Here is a 20,408-nt window from a genome sequence, read left to right as displayed (position 1 = left end):
CCCCTGCTGGCCTCCCTAATACCTCTTCCAGCAGCAACCTTAGTTTTCTCCAGGAGGTCTCCCGTCCAGGTACTAGCTAGGCTCAACCCTGCTTAGCTTCAGTGGGTAACCAGGCGAGAGCTGCAGGGAGATGTGCAGGTGGCTAATATGTGTTCGGGGTTGATTTATAGGTGTCTAGGGGTTTATATAAGTGTGTATAGGTGTCTTGCTCTAGGGTTCGAAATAGGTGTGTATATTGGTGTCTAGCATTAGTAGTTGATATATAGGTGTATATATATAGTTGTCTTGCGTTAGGGGCACATCCAGGATCTCTTGTACTGTGGACAACTAGACATGAACCACAAGATAAAGAAGTTATCTATACTGACACCAGAGAGCTGAAGTCTGTTTATGACAGAACGGAATAAGGATTTGAACCATCTCTTTGTGAGATTTTGCTGATTCTAATATTCACTATTATCAGCGTAACTTACCAGTCATTCCTGTAATCGCCGTTATTTTGTTTCACCAGAGCTCTGTTAGGCTTTTAGCCTCAAATGAAGAACTAGAAAGCCTCTTACAGGAGAAAAAAACTTCTCAAATTACCAGTGCATACAGTATCTTTAAACACAACCAAACTGACTCCGCTTTCACTTGCCTTAGATGTCTAGTGGCATATAGTAGACACATGGTATTGTGGGATTCTTATATTCCTTTCTGACTGCAGTCTAACAGGACAAACTACCCAACAGAAGTGAGTCTATTGATCTGAGATTCAGAGCCCATATTAGACCACTCGGCACTTAGAAATGCAAACAGAGCTGCAGTAGAGCCATAAGCCCAGAGTACATCAATGAAATCAACAACACAGAGGCTGTACTCAGGATTTCTTACAGGCCATTCCTGTTAGTCAACTTCCAGAATGTTCCATCACAGATTCATTTTGATTCATTCCAGTGAGTTGAACTTCTAATTATCACTTACCAAACAGATTCATTCAGATTTATGTACTGAATCATTCATCATTTGATCATCATTACAGCCTCAGGCCACGTCCACACTAATATGTTTTCAATTAAAAACACACAAATTTAGCTATGTTTACATTTCTCATCCACACTAGAACAGCCTTTTCATCCACCTAAAACAGAGAAAATGCTCTACATAACCGCATACTTTGGAAAACATTGGTTTAAAAACGAAAACAAATGTTTCAAACTTAAAGACAGATTCTTTCTTGACCCGAACTCCATTAGTTCACTCTCTCTTCCATTGCTGTAAACCTGAATAATCCCTTCCCCCTCATATAGGGTCCCAGAGAGACCCTCCCATCCACTGTTCCACATAAAAAAAGAGCAATGCTATTGTCTCTCTCCTCTCCCAGAGGACTAAGAAAGCAAGACAAGCATATGTTCCTTAAACCAACACTTCAGCGGGGGTCTCAATGATAATACCCCCTCAATCGAATAATGCACGTAGATCTAATCTAAAGCGACACATCGTGAGGTGTCTAATAGATTATGCCGGAGTGTTTGAGTGATGCTGCCCCTCCTTGCATCGCAGATAGAGTCGCCTGGTTGCTGGAGGGTTGATAGGATCTAAATTGAAGTTTTATGGCTCCCCTGAAGTATGTACTTTCTGTTTCCTGTGTTGTTGTTTTTGTAATGATATGTTCATTTGGTAGCATCTGCAGGGTAAATAAATTAAAATGTCGGTATGCTTTTGCAGAAGTTTGGGGGCATGTCAGTAGTTCTCGACTGGTGGGTCATGACCATAAAATGGGCTGCAGAACGGTTCTGATAGGGTTCCGGACAGCAATGAAAAAACCCAATGATAAATTTGACTAATTAAAGTACAACTGGCTGTATAATTGTTCATCGTTAAGATAGCATGTATGTAGGATAGCAAAATAAGTAGACTTTTAAAATGGAGAAGAAAACAACTTCCAAATTTTTTGTTGTTGAAGGTGTTCATCCAATCAAACTCTACGGTATTTTGTGCAAACTCATGTCGCTTAGTTGAAGCTAGCCTAATATGGGAGATGCCAAAATGGACCAAATGCATGACATGCCTTCATTGTCGAAACCCAGAAATAAAACTAGATGGGGTTTAAAAAAGACACAAACCACGTTAAATATGGGTTCACTTGCAGCTAGGATTAACACAGAATGCATTTGTTCTTCAATCTGTGCTGTTTCTAAATTGTTTTCCTATGTCAACGTGCTAGACGAACATATTTTACCATCACACCCCATCTCGCTTTTTTCTGTCTTGTGCAGGAATGCTGCATTTTTATATGCTGTGCCAAGTTTAGAAACGTCTCGTCTCGAGACAGCTGTGTTCAGTGCAATGTGTCTAGCTTTTTGTTTTAGTGCAAGGACTCGTTTGGTGTGAACAGCCCCTTAGACCTTCTTGTGTATGTTTGTGTGAGAGACAGATAGAGAGAGAGAGCCAGTGATACAGGAATGATGGATGAAGTGTCCCTCCTTCTTCGAAAGGGTCTGTCTCAATCCATCCTTCATTTGGTGTTGCCATGAGCACCACTGGGACAAAAATGGATGTTGGGGTGGACAGGTCACTTGTTTATTTATGAGATTACACGTTATGGTACCCTTTATGGAACACTATTTCAAACTCAGCGGTTTATCGTTTGATGTTGGAAAGCAGATACATTTTTTCTCCTACATTTTCAAAATCAAGATTTTGGGTTAAATTTATTTTTATAAGGGAAAGTGCATTTAAGGTAACTAATACTTTACATTTTTACTTTTGTAAGCACTGGGCCCTGAGGTACCCCAATAATTAGCTGATGTGACTTGGACACCTCACCTCTCCAGGCTACTTTGAAAGACCTACCTGAGAGATAGGAGACCAAGAAACAGATCCTTTGATGCCCAGAGCAAAGAGGGTGGTCAGGAGGATCTGACGGTTGACTGTGTCAAAGGCTGCAGAAGGATCCAGTAGAATAAGGACGGATGATCTGGATCCAGCTCTCGCCTCTCTCAGCGACTCGGTAACAGACAGCAGGGCAGTCCCGGTGGAATGTCCACTTTTTAAGCCTGATTGATGGTCATCTAGCAGCTTGTTCTGTGAGAGATAGGGAGAAATCTGATTGAAAACTACCCTTCTGAGTGTTTTTGCCATGAATGGGAGGAGAGAGACTGGACTGTAATTTAATACTGTAGTGTAACACTGGCTGCACTGCAGTACACTGCTGACCCCAATCTTATCTCTCTATCTTTCTTTACTTTGACTGGAATGGTGTGCATTTAAGGCATATTTAAGCAGAAATAATTGAACTTTTTGTACTTTATACCCCCGCTGTTTATTTCTGTGTAAATTGGCAGTGTTTGCTTCATTACCATCTGCTGAGGTGGGGTTCTGGCTACAGCGGCATCATGCCTCTGGGGATTGGTTGAATGCTGTGATTCCGTTCCACATACAAACACACACCTTATCCCACTCTAACAAAAAGCACCATGGTATTATCACATTTTTGGACATGTAACATGGTGAAATTAGTGTTTACTCTATAATAAAAAACAATGGTACTTATTCATATAGCCGAATATGGTAATATGCAATTTTTGCTCCCAGATGTCAGAAGACAATATTTTTGGAACATTTGTAATTTTTTTTTGTCATTAATATATCATGCAATCATAATCAATACAATCATGCTGTTTTAATTACTATTCAAAATGTTTGAAATGTGCTTTTTGCTTGATCTCTGTCTACTATGCTCTTTTAGGAAGAGATACAAAAAGAATTGAGAGCAGTATTTATGCATGTTTTAGGAATAATCCTGTATATTTAGTATCTGGTGGATTGTGCCTTTTATAATATATGATAAAATATACACTCAAAGTCTCTGCCTCACCCCACCTCCCGGTGATAAACTCATTAGCATATACACAACCCCCCTGCTGACTATCGCCTCTGTGTTATGATCATCTCTCTTGTTTTTTTATAGATGTCTGGCTGTGCCCACACAAACACACACACACACACACATTGCACATTTCGACACCATGTTTGTCTGCTGCTCATATGAAATGTGCATTTCATCTTTGAACATCAAAATGTGTAATTATTTTGTCTGAAGGGTGTGTGCGCACGTTTATATGCATTTATGCTGAGCTCCAGCAAACGGGTCGGACCTCTACCCATTTTAACTTTGGGAGGGAGAGAATTTCCTCCTGGGCAGATGTCAACTGTCATGTCCTGCTGGGTTTTAATGTTTTTTTTGTTTTTTTAAAGCCGAATCTCCAGGGAATGACAGACCGTCAGAGGTTCAACACCCCAGAGCCCTGAGTGTGTTCTGCTGTGTAAAATATTCTGTACATGACAGGGAGAATTCTTCCAGTTTTAAAAATATTATAATTATATAGCTGTTCTACTATTATGTGGTTTAAAATGGCTGTTGGTTACAAGAGAAATGAAAGCGATTAATCATGCCCCCTGACCCGCATGTAAATTCTGTAATAAAAGTACAGAAATTAAGGTTTGAAGCACTGTCTGCAGATACCACATAAAAGAACGGGAAGAGCTATAAACTGACACCTACCTGACGCAAAATTGTCGAGACATGATTTTTAAAGTTTCAACTTCTTTTATTTTGACAATGCATCCTAAAATCGATGCATTAATGACATTGAAAATCAGTGAGACGCTTCAAAAGCGTTTGTCTGACACATATGTACATAGACCGTCAATTAAAAATAGCACAAATGGAACACATTAACGCATCCTGTGACAATTGATGAACTCGATTGCAAAATGAATTGTTGTTGACTGTAGGCTTGTTTAATGATACATATATTGACTTCTAAAGCCACTTTTTTTTGTATTGTCTAATCAATGCTTTACTCCTCCGCTACAATAATGCAATAATATATATTTTTGTTTGAATATCTAAATTATTATATTTATAAATTGCCCTACATATTAAATTTAAAATGATTTGAATTATTATATATGATTTATTGAATTATCTTCATTTGGAGCCTTTCTCAGAAAATATTTGTTTACGATTAATTGCGATTAATTCAAATAATTAATTGGTCATGTAATTTGATAAGAGTCCATTTTGATTTGTCTTCTCTTCAAAAAGGCTACAGGTTGCAAGTCTCTTTCTCATGCGGTCTGTGAATGCTAGGGGTGGATAAAAACATTGTTTTTCCGATTAATCGTGATAATTTTTCGCGATTAATCGGAACTTTTACTCTGTTTGCAACACTCTAGTACAATGAGAGGGAATCACTTGCATTTGCAACCAAATTTCATGCTATGCGACTAAAGTGAATTTTTTTGGCAACTGGCTGGTAAATGTTTCCATTTCATTTCACCAGTATTTGTGTAGTTTAGTTGTGAAGTGTTCAGCAGCGAGATCCTTTCACAGCGTGTTGAGAGTAAAAGTTGTTCCGTGTAATGTGTGTTCAAGGACAAGATCCGCACAACCCATTTATCATTGAATACTGTCTCTTTTAATACCCTTTCTGTTCTTTACAGTGAGTTGTTGATCAAAAACAACTACAAAAAACATTTAATTCTAATCATGCATCGCACAGATGAGGTAAAGCCATTCGGGTCCTCTCTTGTTAACATGCGCTCATTTAAAGGTGTTGTTTACATGCTGTTTTTTGTTAAAGAGACAGTACTGGTTTTAGTATGTGTTCAACAAATCAATGTAACTACTTGTAATTAGTATAAATTATGCAATTTAACAATAAATTTGTAACAAATATAATATATGAAATATAATATCTTAATTGATTGAATACATTTTATTTGTAAATTTTTTTTTTTTTAGCCAAAATTTGACCAAAATGATGAAAAAGTCATAAAATATAATTAGTAAAATTAATATTTTTGTAATGAACCTAGTTAAAAGGTCCCCTGTATAATTAATAGTACTAGCTGGCAGAGAATTTCTTTTATATGTAAGCAAAAGTGACATTATAACTGAAATAAACCCATATGAATCGATATTGAATCGAATTGAGAGCTTGTGAATCGGAATCGAATTGAATCGGGAAATCTGTATCAATACCCAGCTCTAGTGAATGTGTTGATGGTTTGAAAGAGGAGGTGGTCTGATATGGATTCAGGTCTAAGTGGTCTTGTTATGAAACAGATCTATCATGTCCGTGAGCCTGTCACTATGTGTCAGAGCAGAATGTGTGTAGATCAGACAGAGCGAGTGCTCAGAAGTTCAAATGAGGTTCTTTGAGGTGCAAAAGCAGGACATGTGTTGGAAATCTGAATACATGCAGTGGACGAAAGAAGAGACAGGTGTATTTCATTTATATGGAATGTCTTCGCTGGAAGAGAATTTGCAGGAAAAAACTGTTTTAGCAGAAAAGAGAGAAAGAAAGAACACGGTCAGACGGTCCTTTCATGTCTGGGCGGTTCTGAGTGCTCAGGTTTTACACTGATAGTCAAAATTCTGGCTATACAATTACGGTCTTTGAAACCTTGAAAAAGAAATGAACAGCCCCCTATATGAAACATCAAAAAACAATTACATTTGTTTACAGGTTGAGTCTTAAGCAAAATGGCGCTCATGGAAAAACACGCTCATATTTAAAGATGCTTTTGTAATTTTAGTCTCAGGAACAGAGATAAACATTATTTGTGTGTGTTTGTGTGTACACCCTAGTGCTGCTCGATTATGACAAAAATCATAATCACGATTATTTTGGTCAATATTGAGATCACAGTTATTTAACACGATTACTCATTGGCTTTGGAAACATTATGTCTTTTTAACAGTGGATTTTCTGGGTAGGGGAGGAGACTATTGTCATATGATAATTATTTTATGTTTATGTTCAGAACGCACACATATGCCACCTGTCAATCAAACAGGGTGCGGCTGTTAATAGATCACTTGCGAATTATAAAATTACATGCTCTGAATTACTTTCAACAGTAGAATAAGAATATGAACGTAGGCCCTAGGCTATCACAAATATAGCTGGTTATTTTTCACAAAAAACAAATTTCTCTTCTTAATAGAGCTGCGTATCGCCGATTTTCTTCATGATAAGATACACACGGTGAACATGACATATATTATGATTCACTACGTCGCGAGCCATCACGTTATAATCTAGCTGCAGCAAAACGCACGCGAATGACGGGCTTCCCCGCACCAGAGTGTGCATCAGCCGGGAGAAGATTCAATCTCTTCCCTGGTCACTTCACGCAGCTCATAGACGCGGCGCTGACCGCACGGAGAAATGCCAGTTTCTGAATTTATTTTCAAAACCCGCTTCCTTATTATTTGAACTTTAATAAAGGATGCTTTAAAGATATAATGCCGGGGTGTTTCATTGTGAAACGGAACGCGGCACAATCTCGATTATCTTGTTTTCATAATCGTTGGAAGCCAAATTCGTAATTGAAAATAAAATTTGATTAATTGCCCAGCCCTAGTACACCCTCTCTCATATCCCTGGTTAGTAGAATTGTCTTAACACCAGCTTGGACACGGGATCAGACAGCATTTGTTCTAATTCTGTCACGGCATGGCTTCACTGCGGTAATGAAAATCTGTTCGTGGCCTTGAGCTGCAGGTTTGATAAAGGCCGTTTCTCCACAGACATGCGGCTTGAAGTGCAAATTAACCGCATGTCAGAGGAACCACTTTAGAAAGCATTTCCCAAAAACTGTCAGCAAACTCAAACAAATGTCATAAAACGGAATAATCAAAAACTTACATGTCTGTGGAGGGTGGCCCAGAATTTAAATCAAAAGTTTCTGCAGGGGCGGATCTAGGGGGGTGCTGGGGTGGGCTTCCCCCCCCCCCCCCCCCCTCAGATTATACCTATGCCCCCCCAAGCACAAATGGAGCAAAGGATCTAAATGTATTGTCATGGCACTAACCCTAACGAAATGTGATGCGCACACCCCCTGTCGCCAGAAGACACACTCGCACAACACCACCAACAACACTCTCCCATGCTCCTAAATTTACAGCAGTGGCTATTTTCTGTGATTTGGTCACACCTTGCTCTGAGAGAGAGAGAGAGAGAGAGAGAGAGAGAGAGAGAGGTGCTATTCTTATCTTTTGTTCTTTGTGATCTGACATGAGTTAAGAGAACTCCACCTAATCTCTCTTAGAGCAGCTCATTGCACAGTATTCCTGTTGCCTCCAAAACACTTTGTTCTGAGTAACATGGGATAGAAGTGCCAACTGGCTATTTGTTTAGAGAGATTGCTTATTGTAGTTGTGCTGCTTATATTCTTGTTCAGACGGTGTAGAACTGTTTCAAGTGTCAACACTTACAAAAAAGTAATACCATGTTATTTTTCACATGTACCAGGGCAGTATCATGGGTTTTAGACATGTACGAAGGTAATACCATGTTTATTTTAACATGTACCATGGAAATGCAATTTTTTTGGTGTACATGTGGTATTGTTGGTACATGTTTAAAACAAACATGGTACAATGGTAATAATGATAATACCATTATTTTTTTGTAAATTTACTATGGAACTATGCAATGATATTCTTTGAAGTACCTTGGAGTTCCACGTAAGTACTATATGCTCTATTTTCGTAAGCGCACAAAGCGCAGTGCTACGTGCAAAGACTGTGTGCTACATCTTATCCAATTTTCATGAGAGCGCTAATTCTAAGCGCAATTTTCGTGCCAGCGCAAAGCACAAGTGGTTGTGTGAGTAGGAGTGTTTGTGCTATCTGTGGGTGTATGTGCGTAAACTGTGGGTGGATTGTATGTTAATGAAGTGGCACAAAGCGCAATTTCAAAACTAATGTCTGTTTTCAGTGCAAAGTTTAAATTCAGTTTCTACATTTGCAGTTTGGAGATTCCACCAGCAGGTAGTAATGTTCATGTTAACACTGAAAATATAGTGGAACATCAAATCATGCCCATTTACTTTGCACCTATGACTTAGAACATTATAATCTTAAAATAGGGCCCTGTATTAATTATTGGTGTATATTAAATTTATATATTAAATTTAGTGTATATTTAGTGTATATTAAATTGGTATACAGGTGCATCTCAATAAATTAGAATGTCGTGGAAAAATTCATTTATATCAGTAATTCAACTCAAATTGTGAAAAATGTTCTAATTTGTTGAGATAGTGAATTGGTGGGTTTTTGTTAAATGTGAGTCAAAATCATCACAATTAAAAGAACCAAAGACTTAAACTACTTCAGTCTGTGTGCACTGAATTTATTTAATACACGAGTTTCACAATTTGAGTTGAATTACTGAAATAAATGAACTTTTCCACGACATTCTAATTTACTGAGATGCACCTGTATATCAAAGGTCCAGACAGAAAGAGTTAGGTAGTAAGATAATCTTTGATTAGATATTTATTTCATTTTGTTAGTTTGAATTGTTTGTTGGTTGGTTTGATGGTTGCTCGATCGATTGATAGATATTTGGTTGGTTAGTTATTTAGTTCGGTTGGTTAGTTTTTAAGTTTGGTTAGGTAGTTATTTCTGGGTTTTTTGTTAGCTTGGTTGGTTTGTCCGTCAGTTGGTTTAGTTATTATATAGTTAGTTATTAAGTTCAGTTGTTAAGTTAGTTAGTTATTTAGTTCCGTTGGTTGGTTATTTAGTTTGGTTGGTTGGTTGTTTGTTTGGTTAGTCAGTTATTTAGTGTCGGTTGGATGGTGAGTAACTTAGTTTGGTCAGTTAGTTTGGTTGGTTATTTAGTTCAGTTGGTTACGTATTTAGTTTGGTTAGTTATTTCGGTTGGTCTGTCAGTTGGTTTGGTTTTTAGTTATTTAGCTGGTTGGTGAGTTAGCAATTTGGTTAGGTGAGCTGGTTATTTAGTTTGGTTGGTTAGTTATTAAGTTGAGTTGGTTAGTTAGGTTGGTTGGTTAGTTATTTGTTTTGTCTGGATAGTTAGGTTGATTTTTTTTTTTTTTTTTTTTTTTTCAGGATATGACCCATATTAAAGGGGAAAAGACAGCAACAGAGACAGTATAGAGGAGAAAAGACAAAAAAGAGTTCTGAGAGACAAAAAGACATGTCAGAGAGGCAGTTGAGGAGAAAGTTCTGGAGATGGTGACTAAAACTGAACGTTTTAAGTGTGTATTGGAGTGTGTTTGGTCTTATTCACTGTGTTGTGTTTATCATGGCCTCACGTGGATGGGAATTCTCCATGCGGGCTACAAACAGTGAGTCATCAACAGGTTGCTGTTTTACAAGACGTGACCAACTACAGCTTTCACAGATGAGCAGTCATGCCACACTGATGTCCGATGTCTCGCCAGTATGTCACAGCTGTGCTGAAGCAGCTCAGGAAAATCATCAGACGTTGTCATGTAATTTAAGTATGAACGACCTCATAAACAGACGTTTGAGTCAGAGGTACGACTTCCTGTCACAGTATATTGAAGGGTCGGTTGCTTGGATCTTTTTGTGGTTGTTTTCATGCCGCAGAACTTTGTTCTTGTTTTTCCTCTTTAGACTGTGGAGGACTATGGGAACACAAACGTTTTACTGTGAATGAGGCCCTTTGTTCACTCTAATAAGAAGCACCTGAAGTTGGTTAGAAGGTTGTGTGACGGTCAAACTGCGCTTGAGATCAATGTAATTACTGCAGACAGACTAAAGTCCCACAGACTTTTTTATTTCCTCATTCTTCTTGTTGGTTCACCGGTCTTTGTATTTAAAACTGGTGTTTTGGAGACTTAAATGTAATAAAAAAAATTGTGTATTGTGCTTGTGCAAAACTAAAGAAATTAAGCTGGACTCAGGGCAATAATGCCCAGATATTTTAAATGCAAGGAAAAAAAGCCCACTTCTGTTCTGATCTAACATTCGATATATCTCATAATATCTGGTCATTAGTATACTGAACTGCTCAATAGACACATTTAAAGTGTTTGACATGCTGTGTGTTATATATAAAATTATTATAATAATTTTTTTATGCCCCAGGGGCAAATATAGCTCCATTAAAAACTGACACACTTGTGTGTGGGTGTGTGTGTGTGTGTGCGCGTGTGATTAAAGAGACCAGTGTGATGACAGGGCTCTGCTAAAAGTGACAGAAGTGTCTGAAATGTGAGTCCACATGGCTTTGTGTGTGCTTTTGAGTCAGCTTTGTGTGTGTGTGTGTGTGTGTGTGTGTGTGTGTGTGTGTGTGTGAGTGTGAGGGGGGTTCACACATCCAGATCGACACTGCACTCGCACAACAAACCCTGTCTGTCTTTCACCAGCTGTGTGTGTTGAACTATAGTGTGACTTTAATATTCTTGTGTCGTCTAACAGTTTGTTTGTTTGCCCTGTTGCCTTCTGTTGGCCGTTTGCAAAGCGCTCAAGTTTGTGCATGGGTATTACGGTTTTCTATTTGTTTTGTCTGTGTGTGTGTGTGTGTGTGTGTGTGTGCGCACTTCTCAGTCTCCGCTATCATGTTACACCATACATGGTGAGTCACTCACATCAAACTCACCTGTGACATCACATCACAACCTCTTAAAACCGGCAACACACACACTGTCTCTCTCAAACACAAAGAGTCAGGATTTGGAAACTTTATCTCACTGAATTTAGTGTCAATATGCAGAGAAGAGACTGGTAAAGGCAAGTATTTATTACAGACTACCAGAAAGCTAGAAATGTGGTTACAGTGTTTTCCACATGAATGATCTGTGAAAGAATATAAAGTGGGAAATGAAGTGTTGAGGTGGGTGTGTGTTTTATTGAACAGATTCTGTAAATCTTGTCTATATGTCCAGGCTGGTCTGTTTCCAGGGTTGTTCATGTGTTCATTGCTCGTATTTGTTCTGACACTTTGTTATCTCCGTGTCTTGGTTGGATTGTTTTCACACACACACACACACATACAAGCCAAAAATAATACAGCCTTGCCAGTCTTACGTAATGCTGGTACATTGAGGTGGCACAGAGGTGTCAGAGCTGCTGTGCTGAATCATCATGCTTTGGTTAATCAGTGATGTTTGAAGTAAGTATCACTATAATTTGTGTTCATACATGGTGTTTGGGATCGTTCTAAATGTTCAACCCTTAATATTATACTTTAACACAGAACTTATACAACATTGTTTGTTCTACGCAAGTCTCTATGATATTCTGGTCCTTAGATACTGTATGTCTAGGATCCCTCCTTCGGTTTCCCATTTTATCGTTCACCAGGTGAAAATGGTAAATCTGATCACTTAAAGTCGTAGCACATTCCTCCTCAACAAGTTCCATGATTTGAGGTATCATTCATGTCTGTAGCACAAATGGTGTGGGAGGAGTTATGCGCCGAAGTTTAATACTTGGGTAATCCCAAACCCCAATAGAAATAGTAATGCTCGCTTTGGTAAGCTCGACCTAAAGTGCACACTATCCATTTGCAAGCCTGTTGGTTTATTTTTGACTGACACTCAGTAGAATGACCACCTTTGTTTATTGGCCAATCGGGCCAATTTTTCAAAAATCGTTTTTTAAAGCAGAGTATCTGTTGAAATAGTACACAACCGATGAATCCTGAAGAGAAATACCCATCAATACCCATCAATCAGAAAATTGCGGCGAACAAAGCACAGAAAACAAGCTCTGACAATGCGTAGTGGGAGTGGCCGATTTCTGCAATGACTTGAGTTAAAGGTATAGATCACCCAAAAATGAAAATTCTCTCATCATTTACTCACCCTCATGATATCTCTGGTGTGTATGACTTTCTTTCTTCAGCAGAACACATCTGAAGAAAAATAGAACAATATCTCTCAGTAGGTCCTTAAAAGGCAAATGGATGGTGATCAGACTTTAGAATCTACAAAAATCACAGACAGTCAGCATAAACATCATCCATACGACTCCAGCAGTTAAATTAATGTCTTCGAAAAAGATCAGTATTTAAGTACTTTTGAGCTATAATCCACCATGTAAGCTTCACGAGTAAGCGCTGAGTTCACATGGTGTCTCGTGTGACATATTCGTATTGCCATGTTACAGACGTAATCTCATGTTCTCCTCTCAGTTGAGACATCCAGGATAAGCACACAGATGCACCATTGTGAGTTAAGAAACAGATACAAATACAGATCAAAACCAAAACCAATGAAGTTTCTGTACAGCGTTCCTCCTACTCCGTTGTAAACAGCGCTACTCTTCCGGCTATGACTCATGTGCATCAGTTCTCACGTGAACATGCCAACGCGATTACGTCACGTCACGCATACCGCTGCTGACCATTTTTCGCACCAAAAGCAATCATGTCGCTTTAGAAGACATTAATTTAACCACTGGAGACTTATGGATGACGTTTATGCTGACTCTCTGTTCTTTTTGGAGCTTCAAAAGTCAGATCACCATCCACTTGCATTTTAAGCACCTACTGAGCTGAGATATTTTTCTTTTTTCTTCAAATGAAGAAAGAATGTCATACACACCTGGGATATCATGGGGTGAGTAAATGATGAGAGAATTTTCATTTTTGGGTGAACTAAGCCTTAAATGAAGTTCGTATCCTTACACTCTCAAACTACTTGTATATTTGCAAATATGTGGAGATTTTGAAATAAAATTAAAATAAATTATTTCTGTACTTATCAACAACTTTAAATCAGTATTTTTATATTTTTCCATCCTTTTTAATTCTATTACGTCATTCGTGGAATTGGAGTTCATTCCCTCACACAGTCTTGTAGCTTTGTCTTTTCGCCTGATTTTCAAATAATTTTTTGCTTTAAATCAAAGTTTGTATTGTTGTGATTCACCTTGCAGCGGGTTGGTTTGGTTAATGGCTTAGAAATTAAATTCCTATGGAAATTTTTTTATGGGAAAACTACTTCAGGATCCAAGACGGCTGAAAAAGTGTGCAGGCACTGTTGTGCTCTATTGTGCTTTAATTCTACATTATCAACCCCTCCTCTTTTCACTAACTCTGATTGGCTGTGTGTTTCAGATTTAGCCACGACCACAGCTGAAGATGTCAGACAATGGGGAAGTAGAAGACAAGCCACCAGCTCCGCCTATGAGAAACACCAGCACCATGATTGGCTCGTCGAGTAAAGACTCAGGCACCCTCAACCACGGCTCTAAACCATTACCGCCCAACCCAGAGGACAAGAGACGAAAAGAAGGATTTATTCGATCAATACTCACAGGAGGAGGAGACAAGAGTGAGTGACAGTTTTCTACAAGATAAGGAGTCTTCCTCAAGGGCCCAAAGCATGAGGGCCCAGAAAGCCAATCCTCCAAATTTCATTTCACTTCATTTTTTTTTTTTTGTACACTAAAGTGTATTTATTTAATTTATTAATTCCACAGATTAGTTCTTGATATAGAAATGGAAATCTGCCCAACAATCATATAAAATCATTAAATAAATACAGTAGCTTATACAGCCAAATACAGTCACAGATGACTCTGATTGGTCCATCCTGACCAGCGCTGAGAAAAGTAACGGGTAACATGGGACATCGCTGTCTATGTGCCACTTCAGTAGCGGTCTGGTCAATAATTTACCCCTGGGAATCTTTAAAGGGATTGTTCACCCAAAAATGGAAATTTTTATCATTCACCAACCCTCATGTTGTTTCAAATCCGTATTACTTTTTTCACGTTGCTCTTTTCCGTACATAAAAGCTTAAAGTGACCAGGACAAAAAAGCACCATAAAAGTAGTCTGTACAGCTTGTGCTGCTTGCTTCAAGTCTTCAGAAGCCATATGATAGTGTTTTGTAAGGAATAGACTGAAATTTAAGTTGTTATTCACTTATAATCTTCCTCTCCCCTGTGGATCCTGCACATATTCAATATTGCCGGACAGATCCTTGATGAGATCACATGTTGATGAGTTTCACATGCATTGTGATATGGTCCCTGTTCAGCAAAAAACTTAATTACCATAAACCTTTGACCTTTTTATTAAAAACAATTGGGTTAGTTCTCTTTAGTTTGGGACACCAAATTCTCACCCTTTATTAGGGATGGAACGATATATCGAATTTCGATAAATCGCAAATGAAAAAAATGCTGAATCATAACGAGGCAATACTCGATATTTAGAAATTTGCAGTATTGTTTTCTGTCAAGGTGATCATAAATTAAATGACCCGTGAAACATTATAATCTCTATATCGCTTGATTTTACCCCCACTGCGCTTTTTTCTACTCTGTTTACAGGGTTCGCACAAGGTCCTTGAAGTGCTTAAAGTGCCTGAATTTAGCTTTTAGAAATGTAAGTACTGGAATACCTTGAATATCGCCTTGTTTTGTTGAAAAGTGCTTGAGATTAAAGAGAACATTTCTTCCGTGTAATATATCTCCGTCAAAGATGAGATCCCGCACTCCAGTTTCTTTGAATAATGTGTCTTTTAATGTCCTTTTTGTTCTTTACAGTCAGATAAAAAAAGTAATAGAAATGTTAATTTTAATCACACAGCACAGATGTGATAAAGAAAAAGATAAAGACTTGTTAATAAAATGGAACAGCTGTGAGTCACGTTGAACTCTTAAAGTGACAGTGTACAAATAAATATAAAATCAGTGTTATTAATTATAAATTGTACACATTATTTCAAACAGTTATATATGTAATAGTACTTATATATTATTAGATATATCATTTCATGATATAACATTTATTTATAGAATGTAAAAATGTTATATTTTTAAGAAGTTAAAATGTAATTATAATAATGATGACAAATAAATTATATCTTAGATCGAACTGAATCTTGAGAACCAAATCGTCCCATCCCTACACTTTATTAGTTTATAGCACGTGTCTCCAGACACCTGTGCATCCCTTCAGTCTCTATGTCAAGAGTTTGTCTCCCTCCAAACACGTGTGCCAAGCAGCTCGTGTCTCAGAAGACTGTTTTGTGTAAATTAGCATCCTGTTATCACAGCATTAATATTAAAGGCCCTGCTTGGCTTCAGAGTGAGCGGGTGCAGAGGGAGAACCAGAGGACTGTGTTGTGTTTAACAGGCATTAGCAGCGTCTGCTCAGAGCAGTGTCTGATGAGTGACAAAAAGAGAAACTGGTGCAAAGTAAATGTTGACAGTGAAATCGATGCCAGACTATCTATACTGTCAGGCATACATACAGTATCTATACAATCTGTTCTAACATTTGAAAAATTCTGACAACCTAGCTTGAGAGCTGCAGTAGAGGGGAAGATTTTCAGTGAATAACAGCTTACATTTCAGTATGTTCCTCAAACAAAGCTATTGTATGTCTTCAGAAGACTTGAAATACTGAATAGTGCATGGGGAAGAAAAAAGTTTCATAAACTAGAGGCTGACAATGTTTTGGAGGAAAATTTTCGCTCGCAGTGAATGTTCACGTAGACTGAGTTTGACTTGTTTTAACTGTGCTCTCTTTCTCTTCCTGTGTCCCCGCCACCTGCCGTCTCTCAGCCAATAAGAAGAAGGAGCGTCCAGAGATTTCTCTACCGTCGGACTTCGAGCACACCATCCATGTTGGCTTTGATGCAGTCACTGGAGAGTTTACAGTAAGTGTAAGCAAAGTTGTCTCTGCAAAATGCATATACTTTTAAGGGTCGACCGATATGTTTTTTCATGGCCGATACCGATTTTTAGTAATCAAGGAGACCGATAACCGGTATTTGGGTCCAACATACATTTGCAGTAAAAATGAAAAATGTAGTTTCAAAATTTACACTAACACAAACTCCAACACAAAATGTCCTTTAAATGCCAATGAACATGTGTTTAATGAAATATTATCTTTTGAAAAATACTTGAAAAAAACTTATCAACATTATTATTATTATTGTTTTTTTATTATTATTTTTTCTCCCCTTTTTCTCCCAATTTGGAATGCCCAGTTCCCAATGCACTCTAAGTCCTCGTCATGGCATAGTGACTAACCTCAATCCGGGTGGCAGAGGATGAATCTCAGTCTTATCACTTGGCTTGTTGAGCACGTTACCGCGGAGACATAGTGCATGTGGAGGCTTCATGCCATCCACCGCGGCATCCACGCACAACTCACCACGTGCCCCACCGAGAGCGAACCACATTATAGCGACCCGAGGAGGTTACCCCATGTGACTCTACCCTCCCTAGCAACTGAGCCAATTTGGTTGCTTAGGAGACCTGGCTGGGGTCACTCAGCACGCCCTGGGATTCGAACTCGCGAACTCCCAGGGGTGGTAGTCAGCGTCTTTACTCGCTGAGCTACCCAGGTCCCCTATTATTATTATTATTTTATTTTTATTTTTATTTTTTTAAATAAAGTGGAGGGAGCTCATAGAAGCATTTCTTTTGAACTGAAACTTTAAATATATAAAAATAATGAACTAAACAGCTCATAACAGAATGTTATGTATTAACATGTGATAGCAGACGAGAGTCAACTTTATTGGAGTTTACACTCTTCAGGTAGCTAGCTGGCTAGCCTGTTTAGTCAAGTGCAAAAAATCACAATGGAGGTGAAAGATTTAACGCAAGCAAAGATGACGTTTCATTTGCTAAACCTTCTAACGTTGGTTAGCTAGCTACCACTAACAATGCCATCATCAGCTATAATGTAAAAACACCAACACATACGGGCGAGTACTCTGTTAAATCAGTACTTATCTCTGCCGGCCATCTATATCGCTGCTCACTGTATTTCTCCATTACAGTCTACTGTCGTTGAAATTACCGCGTCTGCAGCTCTACTATGTGGCGCCTCATGTCACTGGGCCGGGGTAGAGGGGCAACGTTGCAGAGCGCAAAAGGGCATTAATGAAGCGTGTTTGGTGTTAGAGAAAAATATTCAAAGATATCCACAGTTTGGGGGCCTGGGTAGCTCAGTGAGTATTGACACTGACTGCCACCCCTGGAGTCACGAGTTCGAATCCAGGACGTGCTGAGTGACTCCAGCCAGGTCTCCTAAGCAACCAAATTGGCCCGGTTGCTAGGGAGGGTAGAGTCACATGGGGTAACCTCCTCTTGGTCGCTATAATGTGGTTCTCGCTCTTGGTGGGGCACGTGGTGAGTTGTGGGTGGATGCTGTGGAGAATAGCGTGAAGCCTCCACGTGCCCTGCTATCTCTGCGGTAACACGCTCAACAAGCCACGTGATAAAATGCACGGATTGACTGTCTCAGACGTGGAGGCAACTGAGATTCGTCCTCTGCCACCCGGAAAAAGGGGAGGAAAAAATAAATAAATAGATATCCACAGTTTTCCTGAGCAATCACTGGGCGGCGCCATGATGATTCTAATTGCCTATTTTCTGTTTCTGGTACGAAACGAGCGATCCAGACAGAGAACAACAACCATTTTAGTTTTTGGGAGTAAAAATAAATTTCATGCTCAACTTGTGCGTCACTTTGGACCATCAATTCATGACATCTACACACTCAGGTGAGGTACTGTCAATAAAAAAAACGGTCATCTCGACTCTGTGAATTATCAGCACATTAAAGCCACATGTTTTACAAATGTAATACCTTAAACATTAGATTACCACTAAGAATATATGCCAATGTGAGTGAAAACACTGTAGACCAGATATTGAAAACAGACGAATCGTGGAACACTTCCACGTTCAGGAAAAAGGTGGATAGAGCTGAAAGATCAGTGCTATCTACAATACGCCCCGGAGTGCTTGTGTACACAGCTCTGTTGTTTTGTCACGCTGCTAACCTAAAGTGTAGAAACGGCCATTGTCATAATGTCTCACGGTCCGGATGGAACTAATTGGTGACCGCTGGCATAGAGTATTGTGATGTTTATTGCAACTTCAGTATCTGCATTCTTACCTTTGAAAATAGCTCGTCCTCTCAGTCTCAGTGATGCATCTTTCTCTCGCTACTTTCCTCTTTCCCGCCTCTCACCCACGAATACAGAGTACTGTGATGATTGGCCATTTACTCGTGACATATAACCAATCCGATAATACTGTGGGTGGGACATTGAGCCAGACTACAAACAGTAACCTTTCGGAGAGAGACGGTGGCATCAGAGCCAACGGAGCGCATTTTAAAATGTATTGGCAATCAGATCAGACAAAATAATGATTCTGATAATTCGAAAAATGATGAATATCGGATCCGATTATCGGCCAGGCTGTTAATCGTTCGACCCCTAGTATGTTGTATATACTGTGTATATAATCATTTGAATTCATGTATATGACATATAAACATTGTTATGTTGCGACTATCATAGATTTCACAAAGTTGCCCAATTTACCCCATGTAGGGCCTACATTTCTAGATCATTGGACCATCCATTTGTGACTGCATTTGCCATGTTTTCACCCAAACATGGGGACAAGATATTGACTTTTATAAAGGAGAATCATCCTTGCTTTGCTGGGGCACTATTCGAATACTTAAAAAATCTAAATGGAAGATTGAATAACAAAAATCCGCATTGATCAACAGTACATTCAGTTTTCTGTACTCCACCAAATCTGCAAAATGATAGTGTTCAACCTGATCATGATGAAGATGATGAAGATGATGTCCTTGAATATAAGAGACATTACATGCGATAGTCATAGACTGCCACCCATCTTACACCCTCGGTTTGAGAAACATTTTTGGCCCGTCCCAAATGAAATTTTGACTTTCTCAAACAATTAGAATCTCACAGCAGTATCTGCTCGTCCACAACTGTCTTATATAACTGCTATCTTATCTTTGATAAGACACTAAATGAGCTCTACTCTCTGCCTGACCCCCAGGTCAGCCATAAGTTTTGTTTGTGACACTGAGAAGAGTTCTCTGTGTGTAAAGAGAGCCAGCGGGTCACCCTGTGCCAGAGACACTCAAATTACTTGAGTCCATTAGTCCTTAAACTGATGACAGTGGTCACATAACCTAAAGACATGCTCTTCACCACTAACACACTCATAATGAGCATGCTGCAGCCATGCTTCACCAGTTTTACCATTTTTGTGTGACCAAGGGCAGTCCATAGGCATGCAGTCTGAGACTATGAAGTGTGAAACCAGACTGTTAACTGTTATATTCATGGGCTGAAGCAACCTTCATTTATTGAAGAGACATTTCTGCTACTAGTGTCACCAAATGGAATTGCAAAAATAATGATTGTTTTGAAACCGGTTTCCCGAACACGCCCCTTATCTTCCATTGGACGGACAAACAAACACACCATTGGCTGAGCCAGTTTTGCTATGGCTATGGTTGGGATGCTCAGACAAACAGAGCAATGTTTTGATAGCTCCACAGTGTTCATACTTTTGTGGGGAATCAACCTACAAATGGCTTAGTATTTGAACAAAAATGACAAACTTCACATTGAAGTGAGCTGTTTTTGTTCCTCTTGTTTGTAGGGAATGCCTGAGCAGTGGGGACGGTTACTACAGACGTCAAACATCACCAAACTGGAGCAGAAGAAAAATCCGCAGGCGGTGCTTGATGTGCTTAAATTCTACGACTCTAAAGAAACGGTCAACAGCCAGAAATACATGAGCTTTACAGGTGTGAT

The 20,408-nt window shown here is 39.0% G+C and overlaps 1 protein-coding gene across 3 annotated transcripts in view; it reads left to right on the top strand.

The window, feature by feature from the left end:
- The window catches only part of LOC127416914 (serine/threonine-protein kinase PAK 1-like), a 60,615-nt gene that overhangs the window by 16,639 nt on the left and 23,568 nt on the right, over positions 1–20,408 (top strand). For all 3 annotated transcript variants that reach the window (XM_051656517.1, XM_051656516.1, XM_051656515.1), the window contains exons 2-4: positions 13,896–14,112; positions 16,357–16,451; positions 20,254–20,401. In XM_051656517.1, coding sequence (XP_051512477.1) covers positions 13,920–14,112; positions 16,357–16,451; positions 20,254–20,401 — 436 coding nt within the window. In that variant the 5' untranslated portion in view covers positions 13,896–13,919. The remainder of the gene's footprint in view (positions 1–13,895; positions 14,113–16,356; positions 16,452–20,253; positions 20,402–20,408) is intronic.

This window comes from Myxocyprinus asiaticus, chromosome 26, assembly GCF_019703515.2.
Source record: "Myxocyprinus asiaticus isolate MX2 ecotype Aquarium Trade chromosome 26, UBuf_Myxa_2, whole genome shotgun sequence".
NCBI classification, from domain to species: domain Eukaryota; kingdom Metazoa; phylum Chordata; class Actinopteri; order Cypriniformes; family Catostomidae; genus Myxocyprinus; species Myxocyprinus asiaticus.
Note: the sequence above shows the minus strand (reverse complement) of the source record. Positions and strands in the feature narration are given on the sequence as shown.